The sequence below is a fragment of the Vitis riparia genome, chromosome 13, assembly GCF_004353265.1.
Source record: "Vitis riparia cultivar Riparia Gloire de Montpellier isolate 1030 chromosome 13, EGFV_Vit.rip_1.0, whole genome shotgun sequence".
NCBI classification, from domain to species: domain Eukaryota; kingdom Viridiplantae; phylum Streptophyta; class Magnoliopsida; order Vitales; family Vitaceae; genus Vitis; species Vitis riparia.
The window spans coordinates 8,649,770-8,666,978 of NC_048443.1; the positions used below are offsets into that span (position 1 = coordinate 8,649,770).

Here is a 17,209-nt window from a genome sequence, read left to right on the forward strand (position 1 = left end):
GTGAAAACATTAGTTTCGGGTGTTGGTTTGTTGTTTCTCTTTCCTTTTGCTTGTATTCGGCTGTCACTTGTATACTCTGTGTGTACTTTGTGCACCTCTTCCAAGTGTTTTTAATATGTTTGCTTTGTTTACCTATCAAAACAACATATTTTCTCATCTCCTGTAAAAGGATCAGGGAAAAAAATCCTGTCCCAAATCTGCTGAATTTTAGCTAAAATTTATCAAATAAGAGAATTTGTTGCCCAATATATGTGTTATAGAAGTCACAAACTATCTTATCTGAATGAACCTTATCTACTTGACCCATTTAGTTCTTTGTTCTTTTTTATTGTGCCCTTTTCACTGCATAATGAAAATATTCTGGGGCCTTGACAGACTCCTCAAACTCCCATTGTTCGTACAAGTGCATATGTGAAGTACAGCATGGACGAATTTCCAACAGGGACAAATGCAATTGTTGCTGTTCTAGCATATTCAGGGTAAGAATTTTAGATGAATATGAAGGCATATATTTCATTTTATAGCATCTGTATGATTGGTTTTTTCGTAAATTATTCAGATACGATATGGAGGATGCTATGATTTTGAATAAGTCATCTGTGGATAGAGGGTTGTGTCATGGACAAATATACCAGGTATGCTCTTGTTGTAATGTCATTTGGTGTATTACTAAGAAATTAAGTTCCCAGGAGATAAGTGCACTTGTGCCAAATTATATCTTTTCACAACTTACAGTTTCTAGTCATAAGTTGTTATCACTGATTTTGTAGCTCAATAAATTGTAGTTTACATTCAGAGTTCTCTCAAGGTGTATTGGGTGATTTTCAAAATATATCCTGCATTTGTATTTTTATTCTCTTTTTACATCCTTTGCACTATTATTTCCACTTATCCTCTTACTTTTAATAAAGGAACTTGTATTTTTTTTGTTCTGGTAATTTCAGTTTTAGTAGTTTTGTGTTGTTTTGGAGGACAGATATGAGAGTGTGATGCTCAGTCTAAATTTCTGTGGATGGAAAAATACTGTAAGGAGAAAATAAGGGGGTATTCGATAAAAGAGCTCATCACTGAAAATTTGAAAAATTGGTGGGTCTTCTTAAGTGTGTTTGATACCACAAATTTTATACCACTTATCACGTAGCTTATATCAAAGACCACTTAATTTATTAAATAAATGGACTTTGGCTTTTCATGATAAGTGGTTTTTAACAATTTATACTAGGGTTTTTCCTTTTCTTATAATAAAAAATAAAATTCTTGATAGATTATTAACATATTTTAAAATTTTAGTTGGATTTAGGGTTTTGTTTGCTAGGCTCTTCAATCATATTTAAACTCATCTCAAATAAGTGATACAGAATTTGTATTTGCAAACTTATTTTCATAATAATAATGTAAGAATAATAATAACTGAAATGGAAATTATATTTGCAAACTTATTTTCATTCTAAATATTTATGACAGATTTTGACTTGTAAGGTTTATTGAAATTGAAACAATTTTTTTTTATTAATAAATGTTGCTGTAAAAGAAAAAAAATTGAAATGTTATATAATATACTTTTTATAATTGGAAATATTATATTAGAATATCACAATACTCAAATTGGGTGTTTTAAGTTTTTAATATGGTATTATTCAAGTCATATTTGTAATTGTAAGGACAATTTGTAGAATAAACAGTTTCTAGACTTTAGTTTATTTTATTAAATAGTTAACTTTTAGAAAATGCTTTAGTACTTATAATTTAGCTTGTTTAATTTTTTTTCCGGACTTATTTTCAGTTCTATTAAGCACACCTAAATATCAGAATTACTTTGTCATCTTACAATCTATAATAGGAGTATGTAAAAGCATTGAGTATATTCCAAATTGGGCTTGGGCTTTCATAAAATTAAGTTTTTACCTGAATATTTTCCTTTCTGCATGTTGTCAATACAAATTTATGTGCCTGAACAAAAGGTAGCTCCTCTTTTTTTAAACATTCACACCAGAACCAGACTTAAGGGATATATATGGGCATATTCTATAAGTCAACCTCCAATGTAAAATCCTAAAAAGATGTGATATCTATATCTATATATCTATCTATATATGTTTATATATCAAAAGCAATATTAAATAAATGTATAGTCGTTTATCTACATCTTGCAACATTTTAACCCTGGCTAGTTCTTATTGCATTTTGTGTTTTGTAGAGAAATCTACTTCTCTGCATAATTTTAGATTTGCAAAGTTGTTTTTAGGGATTGGAGGTCAAGGAACAAAGGAAACTCAAGTTCACACTAGTTTGAATTATGGCAATGAGCTTTAAGGAATTTAAGAGTATTTTGACTTTGTACAAAAATGCAATAAGATGAGTCTGAACTAGAGATAGGCCTTCACTGGCCTTGCCAGGGAGAGAGATTTTCTTCCCCCATACCATAAATCTAAGATTGGGTGTGATGAGTTGAGAAAAAAGGAAGACAGGGCTGCACAAAGCACTCCTCTGAGAATGACTTAGCTTTATTGATGACTTGCACACATGCTTTCACTTTTCCCCACCTGTTTTTAATAAGAGTTCTTTGACTATAGAAATGTCTTTGATTTATTAATGTGAATGCTGGCTTCTTGGATACATACAAGCACCCACAGTGAAACCTGTTATTGTGCAGACAGAAACTATCGACTTATCTGATGAAAACAACAAATCAGATCGTGGCCAAAGAATGTTTAGAAGAAGTAATGTTGATAAGTCAGCAAATTCCTTGATTGATTCAGATGGACTTCCATATGTTGGTCAGGTTAGCCTTTTCTTTTTTCTTCTTCTTCTGGCTACATTTTTAATAGCTCTTTTTGTTTTTCTCTTTAATGTTATCTGACACTCTTGACTGCAATCTTTCAGATGATAAATCCAAACGAACCATATTGTAGTATCTATAATGAAGTAACAAGCTCAACAAGGGCTACCAAATTAAAGGGTTCAGAGCCTGTTATTGTTGACTATGTTGCTCTTGATGTGAAAAATAAAAAGCATCCTCAAAAGGTAATGAATGTTATTTTGTCTGGATTGTATTTGTTATATGAAATTGATGTTAAAGGGATTTTTTTTTTTGGTTTTTTCCTTTTTTTTTTATAACAATTATCCTCAACAGAGAACACAGAGAGAGAGAGAGAGAGAGAGAGAAGAATATATCTAAAAGGGATCCTTCTCACTCAAAGAAGCCAAGAAAGAAGGGAGGAAAATGTAGAAAAAACACCCAAGATCCCTGCACAAGTTGTTCATTAAAATAGAAAAGAAAATTAAAAAAAAGAAAAAAAAAGAAGGGGAAATAAAAAGAGTGATGCTTTAGTGTTAGTCAGTCTGCACCATCAAACCTTTATTTTATACATAAGTATATGTTAGATAGGATATGATACACATTGAGTTCCTCGGATGTCCAAGGGAGGGATGAGAGCAAGGGGTGGAGCTGGTGGTTCAAGGGGAGGAAGTTGTTTCGTGGTGGAGGCCAAATCTTTCGAAATCTTGATTGAAGAGTTGGGAGGCAAGCTGAGAGGTTGCATTTGAGAGAGAAGCAAAGGGGTCTCCTCATGGATTAGATTCGGGGAGGCTAGCTTAAGATGTTTACTAGATGGAGTGGAAGTTTGCTGTAGAGAGGTAAACAATAGTGTTTGGGCTACTGGTTGAGAGGAGGGGAATAGAAAGTATAGGTTGGAGCGCCGTTCGAATGGGGCAGGTAGGTTCATCTTCTGCTCAGTTCGCGACATTGATTCAAAAAAGTATAACATTATTGTCCCAGAGGGAAAGGGTCAGTCTTTTGGTTGGAACTCCTTGGCTGAGAGGTTGAGAGCTCTTGGTGTGATCCCCTTAGGTGGCTTGCAGGGTCCTAAAGGGTAAGAGGACTTGTTGAGGTCGAAAGGGGGATCAAAGGTCCAATGGAGGGAGAAAGGGGTGGAGCTGAAAACATATGCTGATGTTGTAAGGAAAAGCCCGGGAAGGGTAGGCCAGTCAGTTTGGATAGAGGTGGGGGAAGGAGAAGTGCGTGGAAGAATAGAACAAATGAGTCAGTGTCTGGTAGGCTGGTGGGGACCTAGTTCAGCTCTTTGCCCTGAGATGGAGTACATTAGAAGCTGGGCACTGAAGCATTGGGCTTTGAAGGGGAATCTGAGGGTGGCCACGCTAGGCAGAGGATTATTGCTATTTGACTTCGAGTTACCAGACGAGGCTGAGCGTGTTTTAGCCAGAGGTCTGAGAATCTTCAAGGAGAATGTTTTAGTCTTGGAGAGATGGATCCCTGAGGTGGGGTGTCTTCGCAAGGAGCCCACGGCAAAAGATGTTTGGGTAAGGGTGATTGGACTCCCTCTTCATTTAAGAAGCTCAGAGGTGTTTAAAAGAATTGGAGATGAATGTGGAGGATTCATAGCTGCGGATAAATCATCTTTGCATGAGATGCAATGGGCTCGGTTACTGGTGAGGTGCGTGGACAGGGAGATGCCCAGCACTGCCCATATTGTTGTGGGGTCGGGTTGTTATTCCCTTCAACTTTGGTGGGAGTCTTCTCCTTGGTTCACGCAGGTGGTGTCGGCGGGAAGCTTCAGCGGGGAAGGTAGCTCAAGGGAAGGAGAAGAGGCTGGTGGAATTGTTCGTGATCTCAGTCGTGGAAGTCAAAGGGAGAAGGTGGAGCAGTTGAGGTTGCAGTAGGGAGAGAATGCCGTGTCAGCCTGTGGAGGCGATTCTACCCTCTGTCCCGCTGTGCTCTATGAGGCAGGGGATGCAGTGGAGGGTAGAGTAGGGTCAGCTGATGGACGGGTTAGAGAGGGAGACGGGTTCTTTTTGAATAAGCTGGAAAGCCCAGCTCTTGGGCCAAGTATCGGGCCAAAAGGGCCAGCCCATGGGGTGCCTCTGGGCCTTTCTCAATTAAGTGGGTTAAGGCAGGGGCCTTTTAAAGAAACCCAGGAGGATTTGGGCTGTGTCTTAAGGCCCAATGTCTCTTACGGGGAGAAAGGAGAGGGTTTTGGGCCTGTTGCAGCGGAAGGAGGAGATTTAAATGGGGAAGGAATCTCGAGTCCTCGAGCTAGGGCACAATCGCCAGGCGTGGAGAAAGGCTCAGGAGATGCTGACTTTCTCGTCCGTGGGGAAGCACCTTCGGCCTCTCGTCCTACGGCTCAGATATTTAGCTCGGAGAGTCAAGCTTTTATAGTGGAGGACCCTATTGTCGACAATTTGAGAGCTGCGTCGCAGTCGGAAGCCTTTGCGGTGCCGAAAATGACTGATCAAGCGCTGCGTGATGAAGCTTCCAGGTATGTCGGATTACCTTCGCCTTCTGTGGGGGGTCGGGAAATTTCTCCTTCTTCTCTTTTTTCTGGGATCGATCGGGCGGGGACGAATGAGGGGGTCTCATCGGGCTTGATTTCTGAGATTGAGGGAGAGGAGCAGCTCCCTCTTAGCATTATTCTAGCAGATGGCTGCAATGGGGAGATGGGCCCTGAGGGGGAGAGACCCTCGAGTGATGAAGGAAGGGGGGATGAGTTTGAGATATTATTACAAGACTTGGAAGGAAGAGGATGTCGATGGGATGATAGTTGCTTGGCGAGATTTAGCAAGTTCCTGGGCTTTTCGACGGAAGGATTTGAAGGAGAAATTCTGAACTTGCTTCTAAGGAACAAGAGAAGAAGGGAGCAGAATATTAAGAAAGACATTTCGGGGTCCACTAAGTTTGATCGTGAATTGAAGAAATTAGAGTGGTCCATCAATTACAAAGGGGCGAGGAAGGAGAAATCTCTGGTTAGAGATGGTGGGGACAGAATCTCGAACCTTAGATGAAGATAAAGATCATATCTTGGAATATAAGAGGGGCCAATGATAGGGATAAAAGGAAAGTTATTAAGGCTTTGATCAGGTCGCAAAGAGCAGATTTGGTGTGTCTACAGGAGACCAAAATTCAAGATATATCCAGAGGGATTGTTCACAGTCTTGGAGTGGGAAGATTCTTAGGTTGGGGTGCTATGAGTGCAAGGGGGGCAGCCGGTGGGGTAGTAGTGTTTTGGGATAACAGGGTTCTGGAGTTAATGGGCATGGAGGTGGGTCTTTTCTCAGTTTCCTGTCGCTTTAAAAATTGTGAAGATGGCTTCTTGTGGACCTTCACGGGAGTATATGGACCCACTATGAAACGACATAGAGAGTTGTTTTGGGAAGAGCTAGGAGCCATTCGAGGGCTGTGGTCTGACCCTTGGTGTATTGGTGGGGACTTTAACGTGGTTAGATTTCCTAGCGAGCGCAGTAGAGAAGGAAGACTGACTGGTTCTATGAGAAGATTTTCGGAGGTGATTGAGGAGTTGGCTTTAAAAGATTTGCCTCTCCATGGGGGGTTATTCACGTGGAGTGGAGGGTTGAATGGTCTTTCAAGGTCCAGACTGGACCGTTTTTTGATTTCGGAGGATTGGGAGAATCATTTCAGTGGGGCATCTCAGTGTTCTCTCCCAAGACCGGTATCCGATCACTTCCCAATCCTGTTAGATGGGGGTGCGACGAGGAGAGGTCCAATTCCATTTCGGTTCGAGAATATGTGGTTGAAGGAGGAGGGGTTTAAGGAGCTGTTAAAGGGCTGGTGGCAAGGATTTAATTATAGTGGGTCCTATAGTTTCATCTTGACAGAAAAATTGAAGGCCTTGAAAATTAAGCTGAAGGAATGGAACTCGGAAGTCTTTGGCAAAGTGGGGGTGAACAAAGGGCTGGCTCTGGATAAAGTATCCTACTGGGATAATCAGGAGCAACTTAGAGCTTTAAATGAGCAGGAGCTAGAGGCGAGAAAGGAGGCTAGGGAGGAATTTAAGAAATGGGCTCTAATGGAGGAGACTTCATGGAGACAAAAATCGAGAGAAATTTGGCTGAAGGAAGGCGATAAGAACACGGGATTCTTCCACAAGATGGCAAATTCGAACAGAAGGAGGAACTGTTTGAAAAAAATCAAAATCAATGGCACTTGGCTTTCAGAAGAGCATGACATTCAAAGGGGAGTGGTGAGGGCCTTTAAGGACCTTTTATCAGATCCTGGAGGATGGCGTCCTTGCTGCAACAATATTGAGTTTGACAGCATTGGGGATGAAGAGGCAGCCAGGCTGGAGGAGAGTTTTTCTGGGGATGGGGTGTTCTTGGCCCTTTCAGATCTGAATGGGGACAAGGCCCCTGGTCCGGACGGGTTTTCCCTTGCATTTTGGCAATTCTGTTGGGATTTTGTCAAAGATGAGGTCTTGGGTTTCTTCAAGGAGTTTTATGAGAGGGGAAAATTCGTAAGAAGCCTGAACACCACCTTCTTAGTTTTAATCCCAAAGAAGTGTGGGGCCGAAGACTTGAGTGATTTCAGACCCATCAGTTTGGTGGGGGGTCTCTACAAGCTGCTTGCTAAGGTCTTAGCCAATAGATTGAAAAAGGTAGTGGGAAAAGTGGTGTCCTCTTCCCAAAATGCCTTTGTTGAAGGTAGACAAATTCTTGATACTGCATTAGTTGCTAATGAGGTCATAGACTCCGTGCTGAAAAGAAAGGAAAGTGGGGTCTTGTGTAAATTGGACTTAGAGAAGGCCTATGATCGGATTAATTGAGATTTTCTGCTATCAGTGATGCAAAGAATGGGTTTTGGGGAGAAATGGATTGGGTGGATTAGATGGTGCATATCCACTGCCTCGTTTTCGGTTTTGGTCAATGGTTCTCCTATCAGTTTTTTCCGGAGTTCCAGGGGGTTAAGGCAAGGAGATCCACTCTCTCCTTACCTTTTCGTCCTTGGAATGGAGGCCTTAAGTAGTCTCATTAACAGAGCAGTGAGAGGGGGCTTTCTTTCAGGCTGCAGGATAGGGGGAAAGGAAGGTGTCGGGATCCAAGTTACGCACCTGTTGTTTGCCGATGATACTTTGGTCTTCTGTGATGACTCTCAAGAGCAATTGGCTTTTCTAAGTTGGTTATTAATGTGGTTTGAAGCCACTTCCGGACTGCGCATTAATTTGAACAAAAGTGAGATTTTGCCGATGGGTAGTGTGGAGAATGCTGAGTTACTGGCAGCTGAGCTTGGCTGCAAGGTGGGATCTCTCCCTTCCACCTATTTGGGGCTCCCTTTGGGAGCTTCGCATAAGTCTGTGAAGGTTTGGGACGGAGTGGAAGAGCGGATGAGGAAGAAACTTGCCTTATGGAAGAGGCAATTCATTTCTAAGGGAGGAAGAATCACTCTCATCCGGAGTACTTTGGCGAGCATGCCAACTTACCTTATGTCATTATTGCGCATGCCAAGAGTGGTTAAATTAAGACTTGAGAAAATACAAAGGGACTTTCTTTGGGGAGGGGGAGCGTTGGAGAAGAGGCCCCATCTTGTTAAGTGGGCTGTTGTCTGTACTCACAAAAAGATGGGTGGATTGGGGATTAGAAATCTCTCCATTCTTAATAGAGCCCTCTTGTGCAAATGGAGTTGGCGTTATGCGGTTGAAAGAGACTCATATTGGAAGCTTATTATTAGTACGAAGTATGGGGTTGAAAGAGGAGGGTGGAGCACTTGCGGGGCTAGGGAGGGCCATGGGGTTGGGCTTTGGAAGGAAATCAGCAAGGAAGGTTTGCTACTGCTCAATAATGTATCTTTCTCGGTGGGGGATGGTAAAAGGGTGAGGTTTTGGAAAGACATTTGGTGCGGGAACACCCCCCTTTGTGAGGCTTTTCCCTCTTTGTTTGATTTAGCGGGTTCTAAAGATGCGTGGGTTGCGGACTATTGGGACCCAATGGGGGAAGTGGGAGGGTGGACTCCACTTTTCCTTAGACCTTTCAACGATTGGGAGGTGGAGGAGGTGGAGAGACTCCTATCGTCCATTCAAGGGAAGAGGTTGGATGTTGATGGGGAGGATAGGATGTTGTGGAGAGGGACGAAAAATGAGATTTTCACTGTAAAATCTCTTTACAAGTCTCTTGATCATAGCTGTGCAGTCTCGTTTCCGGGTAATATTATTTGGAGTCCGTATGTTCCTTCAAAGGTGAGTTTTTTTGCTTGGGAAGCTTCTTGGGAGAAGGTCCTTACTCAAGATCAGCTTAAGAGGAGGGGCTGGATTCTAGCCAATAGATGTTGCTTGTGTTGCGTTGAAGAGGAAACGATAAATCATATCCTTGTTCATTGTTCTAAGACGAAGATTTTGTGGGATCTTATGTTTTCTCTTTTTGGGGTCAATTGGGTGTTGCCGTTTTCGGTGAGAGACACTCTATTAAGTTGGTACGTCTCTTTTAAGGACAAGAATCATAGAAAGGTTTGGCGGGCAGCTCCTCTCTGTTTATTTTGGACAATTTGGAAGGAAAGAAATAGGATAGTCTTCGATAACGAGGCTTTGTCGACTCAAAGATTGAAAAACTCATTTGTTTGTAATCTCTTATCCTGGGCTAATTCTTCTATAGTTGTAGGCCCTTTATCTTTGTCTAACTTTGTGGATTGGTTGGGTTCTTGTTGAGGGCCGGTGAGTGCTTGTGTTTTTGTTGCTTGTTTTAGGTGTCTCTTGTATACTCCCTGTATGCTCTGGGTTGCCTTTCAAGCTCCCTTTCTCTATTATATCTTTGTGCTTTTGCCTATCAAAAAAAAAAAAAAAATGTTAGATAGAAGAAAAGATATGATATAACCCTTTATTTAATACTAATTAAACTCTCAATATTTTGATAAATAGATGGACGAAGAGGGGAAATACATAACTACCCTTCACTTTATACCCCAAGCTACACTTGCTAAAGATAACTAAAGCAGTCTAGGCAGAGGTATAATATATGGACAATCATAAATTCTCTAGCTGACTTAGACTTATGTTGATTAAATGATCTGGCCTGACATGGACCTACTATTTGTGAAAAGCCATGATGCCCGCAACAATTGTCTGATTACCTAAGATGGGAACTATCTAGCCCAGGGACATGCAATATATACCCTGAAAGTGATCAGGGTTAATGTAAACCTAGAAAAAAATATTGAATATACCCTGGATGGTTGTGTGATGTCATCAGGCTCTACATTATACACAAGGATAACTACATTGTTGATGGCATTCTTCTGTTCCTTGAAACTAAATGGTGGACTGTCCTTTCTGTATTGCGACTAAAGATCCTTTTGGCATTTCTCTTATGTGGCTAAATTATGAACTATTGTCAATATCTGTCTCTAGATTGTTAGAATTTTCTTTACATGGAAACCATTGGAAGTTATTCCCTATGAAAATATTCAGCAGGGCACAAATTTGTATTACATGTATTTTGTTTCATATGCTTTTTACATAAACATCCCTTATATTTTCCTTACTTCGGGCAGGTGAATATTCGTTTTCGGCGTCCTAGAAATCCTATTATTGGTGATAAATTTAGTAGCAGACATGGGCAAAAAGGTGTTTGCTCGCAGTTGTGGCCAGATATCGATATGCCATTTTCAGGAGTTACTGGAATGCGCCCAGACCTTATTATTAATCCCCATGCATTTCCTTCAAGAATGACAATTGCAATGCTTTTGGAATCTGTTGCTGCTAAGGTAACGGAAACACAAAACAGCCATAATTTTGACTTTTCTGTTGTATCACCTGATATCACTTTTTGCTATTATTCTGGTGGTTTACAATCTTGATGGTTTAATCTTATTCTTCTTTATTTATTTTATTTGTTTGTTTTTCTGTCACATGGAATCTAACCTCTGCTCCCTCCACTCCCACTCAACCTGAATTACTTGTCGCTTAGAGCCAGATCTCAAAGGCTTACTAAGCGTCGTAGTTGTGATATGATTGTATCTCATGATTATGTTCTAAACTCATCATATGCTCTCAAAAAGTGATTTCTGAAAGACTAATTACTTATTTTTCTATATGATTTTATGTTTCATGTGATTTGTAAGATGGAGTTCTTCAGGTTTCCATTTCTAGAATATTTTTGAGATTGTTTTGCTGAACTGTAAATTTTCTAGGTAGGACATCTTTTCCGAAACCAAAACTTTTTATTTCTTTGGCATATAACATACCTTAACGTTCTGATTCAAGGAATCACAATTTCACCCGAGGGCGTGCCTGTTGACACCACATGACATGGCGTAGATTTTGGGTATGAAGTATAGGTCTTGACATGGATACAGTGCTGGGCATATCCAGGTGCTGTTTCTGATTATGGAGGAAAAGAAGAGAAGAAAATGAAGAGGTGAAAAGAGCTAGAAAAATATGTAGCTATTTATATCATAAAGTCATTGGTGGCCTCTGGGTGTAAAATATGTCAGCAGTAGGTTAATGGTCAATATTGCCCCAGATTTGTAGTTTCTAAGAACCATTGAAGTGGGTTTGATCTGATCTAGAACTGTTTTCTTATAAAGCTCACACTTCAACTTATTTGCTACTAGTCCGTTTTAGAATTGTATATATTTAAATAAGTAAAGCTATATGTTCGAAAATTTCCATTCATTAATATTGCTCATAATTTAATCCTTGTTATATAATTTTCTATACATCAGTCCTTTACTAAAAAGAACTTTTCAAATAAATGTTTGAACTTAATTTTTGGACTCTTTAATAGTATTTTTACATCCTTTTTGTATCTTAAATTTTGCATGATCCTTCTTGAAACTGTTTTAGAAAAAAAGGACAAAAGGAAAGGCATCACAAGATTTGAATCAGTGGATTAGATGATGGTATTAAATAACACTGACATTGTCATCTGGGTGCTAAAATTGTCAAAGAAGGTTGTGTACGATAGGCTTAGATAATTTTTTTCAACCAGTTGAATTTAATTCTTGTCAAGGTAGGGAAGTGAATCATTGACTAGGGTGGCCTAGCAACTATATTTAACGTAAAAAGGTGTTAATTCTTGTCTGCTACATGAAGCTGTTGTCATTCTGCTCTGTCTAGACTCATATCCTGGTTTGAAGCCTGATCATGAGTTTCTAAAGCCTGTGCTCAAATCATTTTTGGTCTACCTGTTCTACTTTTGGTGCCTTCAACTTGAACCCACTCCTCCAATACCAGTGCATTCATAGATTTGTTCTGCATATGGTTAAACCATCTTGAATGAATCTCCTTCATCTTGTTGGTGCCTTTTCTACCTGATATGGTTACACGTTGTTATTCTACCTTTCACTATATTGTTCAGCATCTGTGTTCTTCTAAAAATAGATGTGCTTTCTTGTATGTTCTTTATCTTTGAAGGTTCCCGATTCTTCTCCCTCTACTAACCGTTTTACCTCTATTAATGGATTTCCTGCTTCTTATCCCCTCACCCTTAGTTAAAAAATATTCTTGAATTGAAATCTTTCTATCCCAATCTCTTCTCATTCTTCTCCCTCCACTGACCGTTTTACCTCTATTAGTGTATTGTCCTGCTTCTTATCCCCTCGTCTAGAAAATGGCTGTAGCATAATTACTAAAAAAATGTTCTAGGTGCTTATGTATTTCTTGTTACAGGGAGGTAGCTTACATGGAAAATTTGTGGATGCAACGCCATTTTCTGACTCATTAAGGAAAGCTAATGGAGAAGCAGGATCTGAATCAAGTTCACTTGTTGATGAACTGGGTTCCATGTTAACCTCTTATGGGTTTAATTACCACGGTGTAGAGGTATTGTACAGTGGAGTTTATGGTACTGAACTCACATGTGAGATTTTTATTGGACCTGTTTATTATCAGCGACTCCGGCACATGGTCTCAGACAAATTTCAGGTGACTTTTCCTATTTAGAATTATGTAAATAGAGCTAGGGCTTATTTCATCTTTATATTTTGCTTAAGATATAAGGTGTGTAATTCAAGGCATATGTTCTTGTTTTAGGAAATATCTACTGTTGAGCTCTTTCCCCTTTGTTTTCAATCACAAATAGGTAAACCAAGAATTTGGTACCTTAACAGATTTTCAAATCTAGATTTTCCAGATAGAGCAGATTGGGTTTGGATATACAATTTATTGCCAAGAAAACAAGGCAGCTGTAAAAAATGGGCATGCATTGTTATGGATGTTCATCGGTTCTCTCTTGACATTGATGTCTTTTTCTTTTTCCTTTAATAATGTGGAAACCCATTAGCCCCTCTTCTCAATATCAGGAAAACCACAGATACCCTACACCCTATACCAGTTGAGCTGCCCAGGAATCAAACCTGAGACCTCTCCTATGAGCTCTCAGATATCTATAATTTAACTTATTGAGCTTTATTTTTTGCATTTTGTGGTAGACTTATGTGGTCTTCTTTGTTTTAAGTTTTGATATGCTGCCTCTACCCTTTCTGGGGAGAATTGCAGGGTGTTCAGATGATCTAATTCTCTTAGCGGTTGTCATGCAGGTTCGCTCCACAGGAACGGTAGACCAGGTTACTCGACAACCTATTAAAGGAAGAAAGCGTGGTGGGGGTATCCGTTTTGGAGAAATGGAACGAGACTCCATGCTTGCACATGGGGCTGCATATTTATTACATGACAGGCTTCATACATGCTCTGATCACCACATCGCTGATGTGTGTTCCCTATGTGGAAGCATCCTCACAACATCAATCATCCAGCCACAAAAGCGAGCAGTGAGAGAGATCGGAGGACTACCTCCTGGGAGGGCTCCCAAAAAGGTCACTTGCCACGCCTGCCAGACAAGTAAAGGAATGGAGACAGTCTCAATGCCCTACATTTTTAGATTTTTGGCTGCAGAATTAGCTGCTATGAACATAAAAATGACCCTTCAGCTAAGCAATGGAGCAGGGGCCTGATATCAACTGCAGTCAAACCGCACCAACTGGTGGGTTGGAAAATTTTGGTAAATCCTTGTTCAGCCCAGAACACTAAAACTGAGAGAAATAGTAAAGGCATGATGGACTGAGGTCTCATATTGCAACAAACACCAGGTAAAATTATTTCTGAAAGAAAAACTAGTAGAACAAAAGAGGAGACGAAGATGAAGATGAAGATGTTGTATCTGTATTTGTTAACCCGGCAGTTGGGTTCTTTTTGGTCAGGATATTGGTTTAGTGTAAAATTGTAACCGGGTATTATGGTGGGATTTGTTTTGTAATGTAAAAATTTTGTTATAAGATATGTTTTGGTTGGCATGCATCCATTCAAAGAAAATAAATCTTCCCATTATGCTTTTTGAACTAATTTAATCTCTATTTTTAAGTAATATGTATGTGGGATAAATATAATTTTCTTATTAATATTAACTTTTATTAATATTTTATAAGAGAGAAGAAGATTAACCCGTCAAACTACTAGGTGGGATCTTCTGGACCATACGGATTGACTTGGCCATGGATCCATGCAGCCATCAATAAAACTGTAAACCCATTGATCCAACTAGGGTATGGAAACTACTTCACTATTTTATTTTATTTTTGTAAAATTTTAAAAATAATTAAAAAAGTATCTTCACTTTTAAATTTAAATTGTTGTTTTTTAATTTATATATATTTATAATTATTTTAATTGATTTAAGAAGTGTAAGACTTTGGTTTTTGCAAATAAAATGAAAAAGAATATTTTTTAAATGATATAAATATAGATATTTTTTATCCCCACATCGAAAGAAAGTAAATATATAATATATAAAAACCTTTTTAAAGTTCAATTCTTTATTTAATGTTTGGGCTGAAGTGAGTATAGAGACATCCACACGCAATCCACTTTTTACTAAATTTCCTTTTTTCTCCCTAAAACCTATTTCATTTTTTCTTTAAAATCTTTTCCTAATTCAAGCAATTTGTTTTTAAAAAAAAATCTTAAAAATTCTAATTCCATCACGTACACTACAATTTTTAGAATTAATTGGCTTCAATTAGAGTTTATGGGTCGAGGAAAAATAGTGTGTTAAAGACCCAATTTTTACATTAAAATAAAATAAGGTGTTGTTTGGTTTCTAAAAATTTTGAAGAAAAATATGAGGAAAAAAAATATGGAAGAAAATTAAAAAATAGATTTAAAGTGATTAAATTATTTTTACTGTCATTCTGAACTTCAAAATCTTTTCCCAATTCATTCCTTTTTTTTTTTTCCAAAAATTAATAGAATTATAATTTTTATTTAAAAAAAAAGTTTAAATTCTTATACCAATAACCTGAAAATACAACATAAAAGATATAACTATTTTATTGGAAAAAAATTGCACCCACAAATGAAAAAATAAAGAAAAATTTTGTTTTTATATAATACAAGCCTAGATGTTTTGTGAAAAAAAAAAAAAATCCGAAAATTCATGTTTAATCCAATTTCTTTTATTTTTATTCAAGATCCTAAAATTTTAAAATATTTTCCTACTTTAAGCAATTTTTTCTCAAAAATCTTAAAATTCTAATTTAATTATATTCACTACAAAGAAAAACGAAAAGAAAAAAAAAAGAATTCGATAGTATATATTACAAAGAAAGAACAAAAGAAAATATAAATGTATATACTTTCAAATGTAACTACTTTTAATTATTTTATCATTAAAAATAAAAAAATTGATGAAAGATAAGATTATGATATCAATCGATTTAAAAGAAACATAGAATATCTTGAAATTTAAAAATAATTAACGTATTATTTTAAGGATAAATAATGATAACTAAATATATTAATAATTTGGACTTATAAATAAAGAAATTTTAAAAAAAGGCAAGTTGAATTTAACTTGGACTTAAAAATATTCACATATAAATAGTCTATCCTTATTTCATATTTCTTTATTGTTGTCTCTTTTTATTAAACCACTCTTTACTTTCTTCTCGATGGCTACTCAAAGAAAGATCAAGATGAAAGTACTTTACAAAGGAAGGTTATTGGGAATCATAGAAACTACTCCCAAGAACCAACCAAACCGGATCTCAAGGGTAAAACAATTCAATGATGAAGAGGAGGAACAACAAGATGTAATTATCAAGAAGGTTACATCTTCGACCATGAAGAAAGTTACAACTTCAACCATGAAGAAGGTCTCACCGTCAACAATGAAGAAGAATACAATTTCATCGCATAAAAGAATAGAAAAAGTTCAACAAAGACTTAAGGAGCGCAACAGATCTTGGCGGAGAAAAGGAATTATTTATACTTGAAAACGATCAAGATATGTAACTAAGTAGTATACAATTGTTGTAGCATATTGTAAGAATAAGAACTACGTGCGGCTTGATCCTAATATTTTGTGTTGGGTACGTAGGCAACCTAGGAAGTAACTCTAGGTTCAGCTGCTTCTATATTAATCAAATTTGTATTTTTATTTTACCAATCATATATTGAAAATTATAGAGGTTTTTTTTTTCTTTTCCCGTGTACTTGATCTCAACTTGTTTAGATTTATGAGCAATAAAAATTTTAATTTTATGTAAATAGTTTTTTTTTTTTTAAAAAAAAAAAAATTCTTCATTTGTTTCCAAATCCGAATAAGGTAACGTTTTTCCACCTCTTGTTGAATTGTTTCAATTACAAAAAGATAAATACTTCCATGACTCCGATGCTTTTTTTCCCTTCGCCCTCTTCTATTATTCTCCCTCTATTCTTTCCAGTCTTGTATTAATTTTAATATTTTTTTTTTTTGTTTGATCTGTAGTTCAACCTGATCATTTGTGTTCTTCTGTTTTTTATAATCCCTCTCTCTCTTCCACAATTAAGAAGAAAGAGATACCTTGATTCAATGCGTCAGGAGATCTTAAACATTGAAAAATAATTACTTATGTACCAAAGCGATTTAGATATTTAACTAGATTGTATATAGAATTATTATAATATATTTTAATAATACCAAAAATATTTATTTTCGTTCATCTTCTATTTGATTTAAAATAAAAAAAGATATTTGATTCAAATCTTAAGGCCATATTTAATTAGCAGGATAAGTACGTACAATGATATAATATGTATATCTTAAAATATAATTTCTAATAAATAAATAAAATATATATTATTTTTTGATAAAATAAAAAATTATATTGAATTATAATATTTTTATTTAAAAAAATATAAAATTTCTCATTATGTTTAACAATATTTATGATTAAAATATTTAAATATTTTTTTATTATGTTATTCAATATATATATATATATATATAAAGAAAAAATGAATAAAATATCTCATCACTAATCCTATGTTAAACATAAGAAAAGATAAGTAATCAAACATGATATTAGATATGATATCTCTTCTCTTCTCCTATCTTATGTTATATTAAACCAAACAAACTCTTAATAATTCAAATTGAACATACTAAAATTTATTATTATTTAATAATTATTTTGAGAAAAAAAAAAAGAGGC

General features: G+C 36.9%; 1 protein-coding gene across 4 annotated transcripts in view; it reads left to right on the top strand.

Annotated features, from left to right (window-relative positions):
- The window catches only part of LOC117927916 (DNA-directed RNA polymerase I subunit 2), a 52,461-nt gene extending 38,423 nt beyond the window's left edge, over positions 1–14,038 (top strand). For all 4 annotated transcript variants that reach the window (XM_034847643.1, XM_034847644.1, XM_034847642.1 and 1 more), the window contains 7 exons: positions 376–479; positions 560–635; positions 2,654–2,782; positions 2,884–3,024; positions 10,292–10,504; positions 12,411–12,665; positions 13,280–14,038. In XM_034847643.1, coding sequence (XP_034703534.1) covers positions 376–479; positions 560–635; positions 2,654–2,782; positions 2,884–3,024; positions 10,292–10,504; positions 12,411–12,665; positions 13,280–13,693 — 1,332 coding nt within the window. In that variant the 3' untranslated portion in view covers positions 13,694–14,038. The remainder of the gene's footprint in view (positions 1–375; positions 480–559; positions 636–2,653; positions 2,783–2,883; positions 3,025–10,291; positions 10,505–12,410; positions 12,666–13,279) is intronic.
- Positions 14,039–17,209: the final 3,171 nt, after the last annotated feature.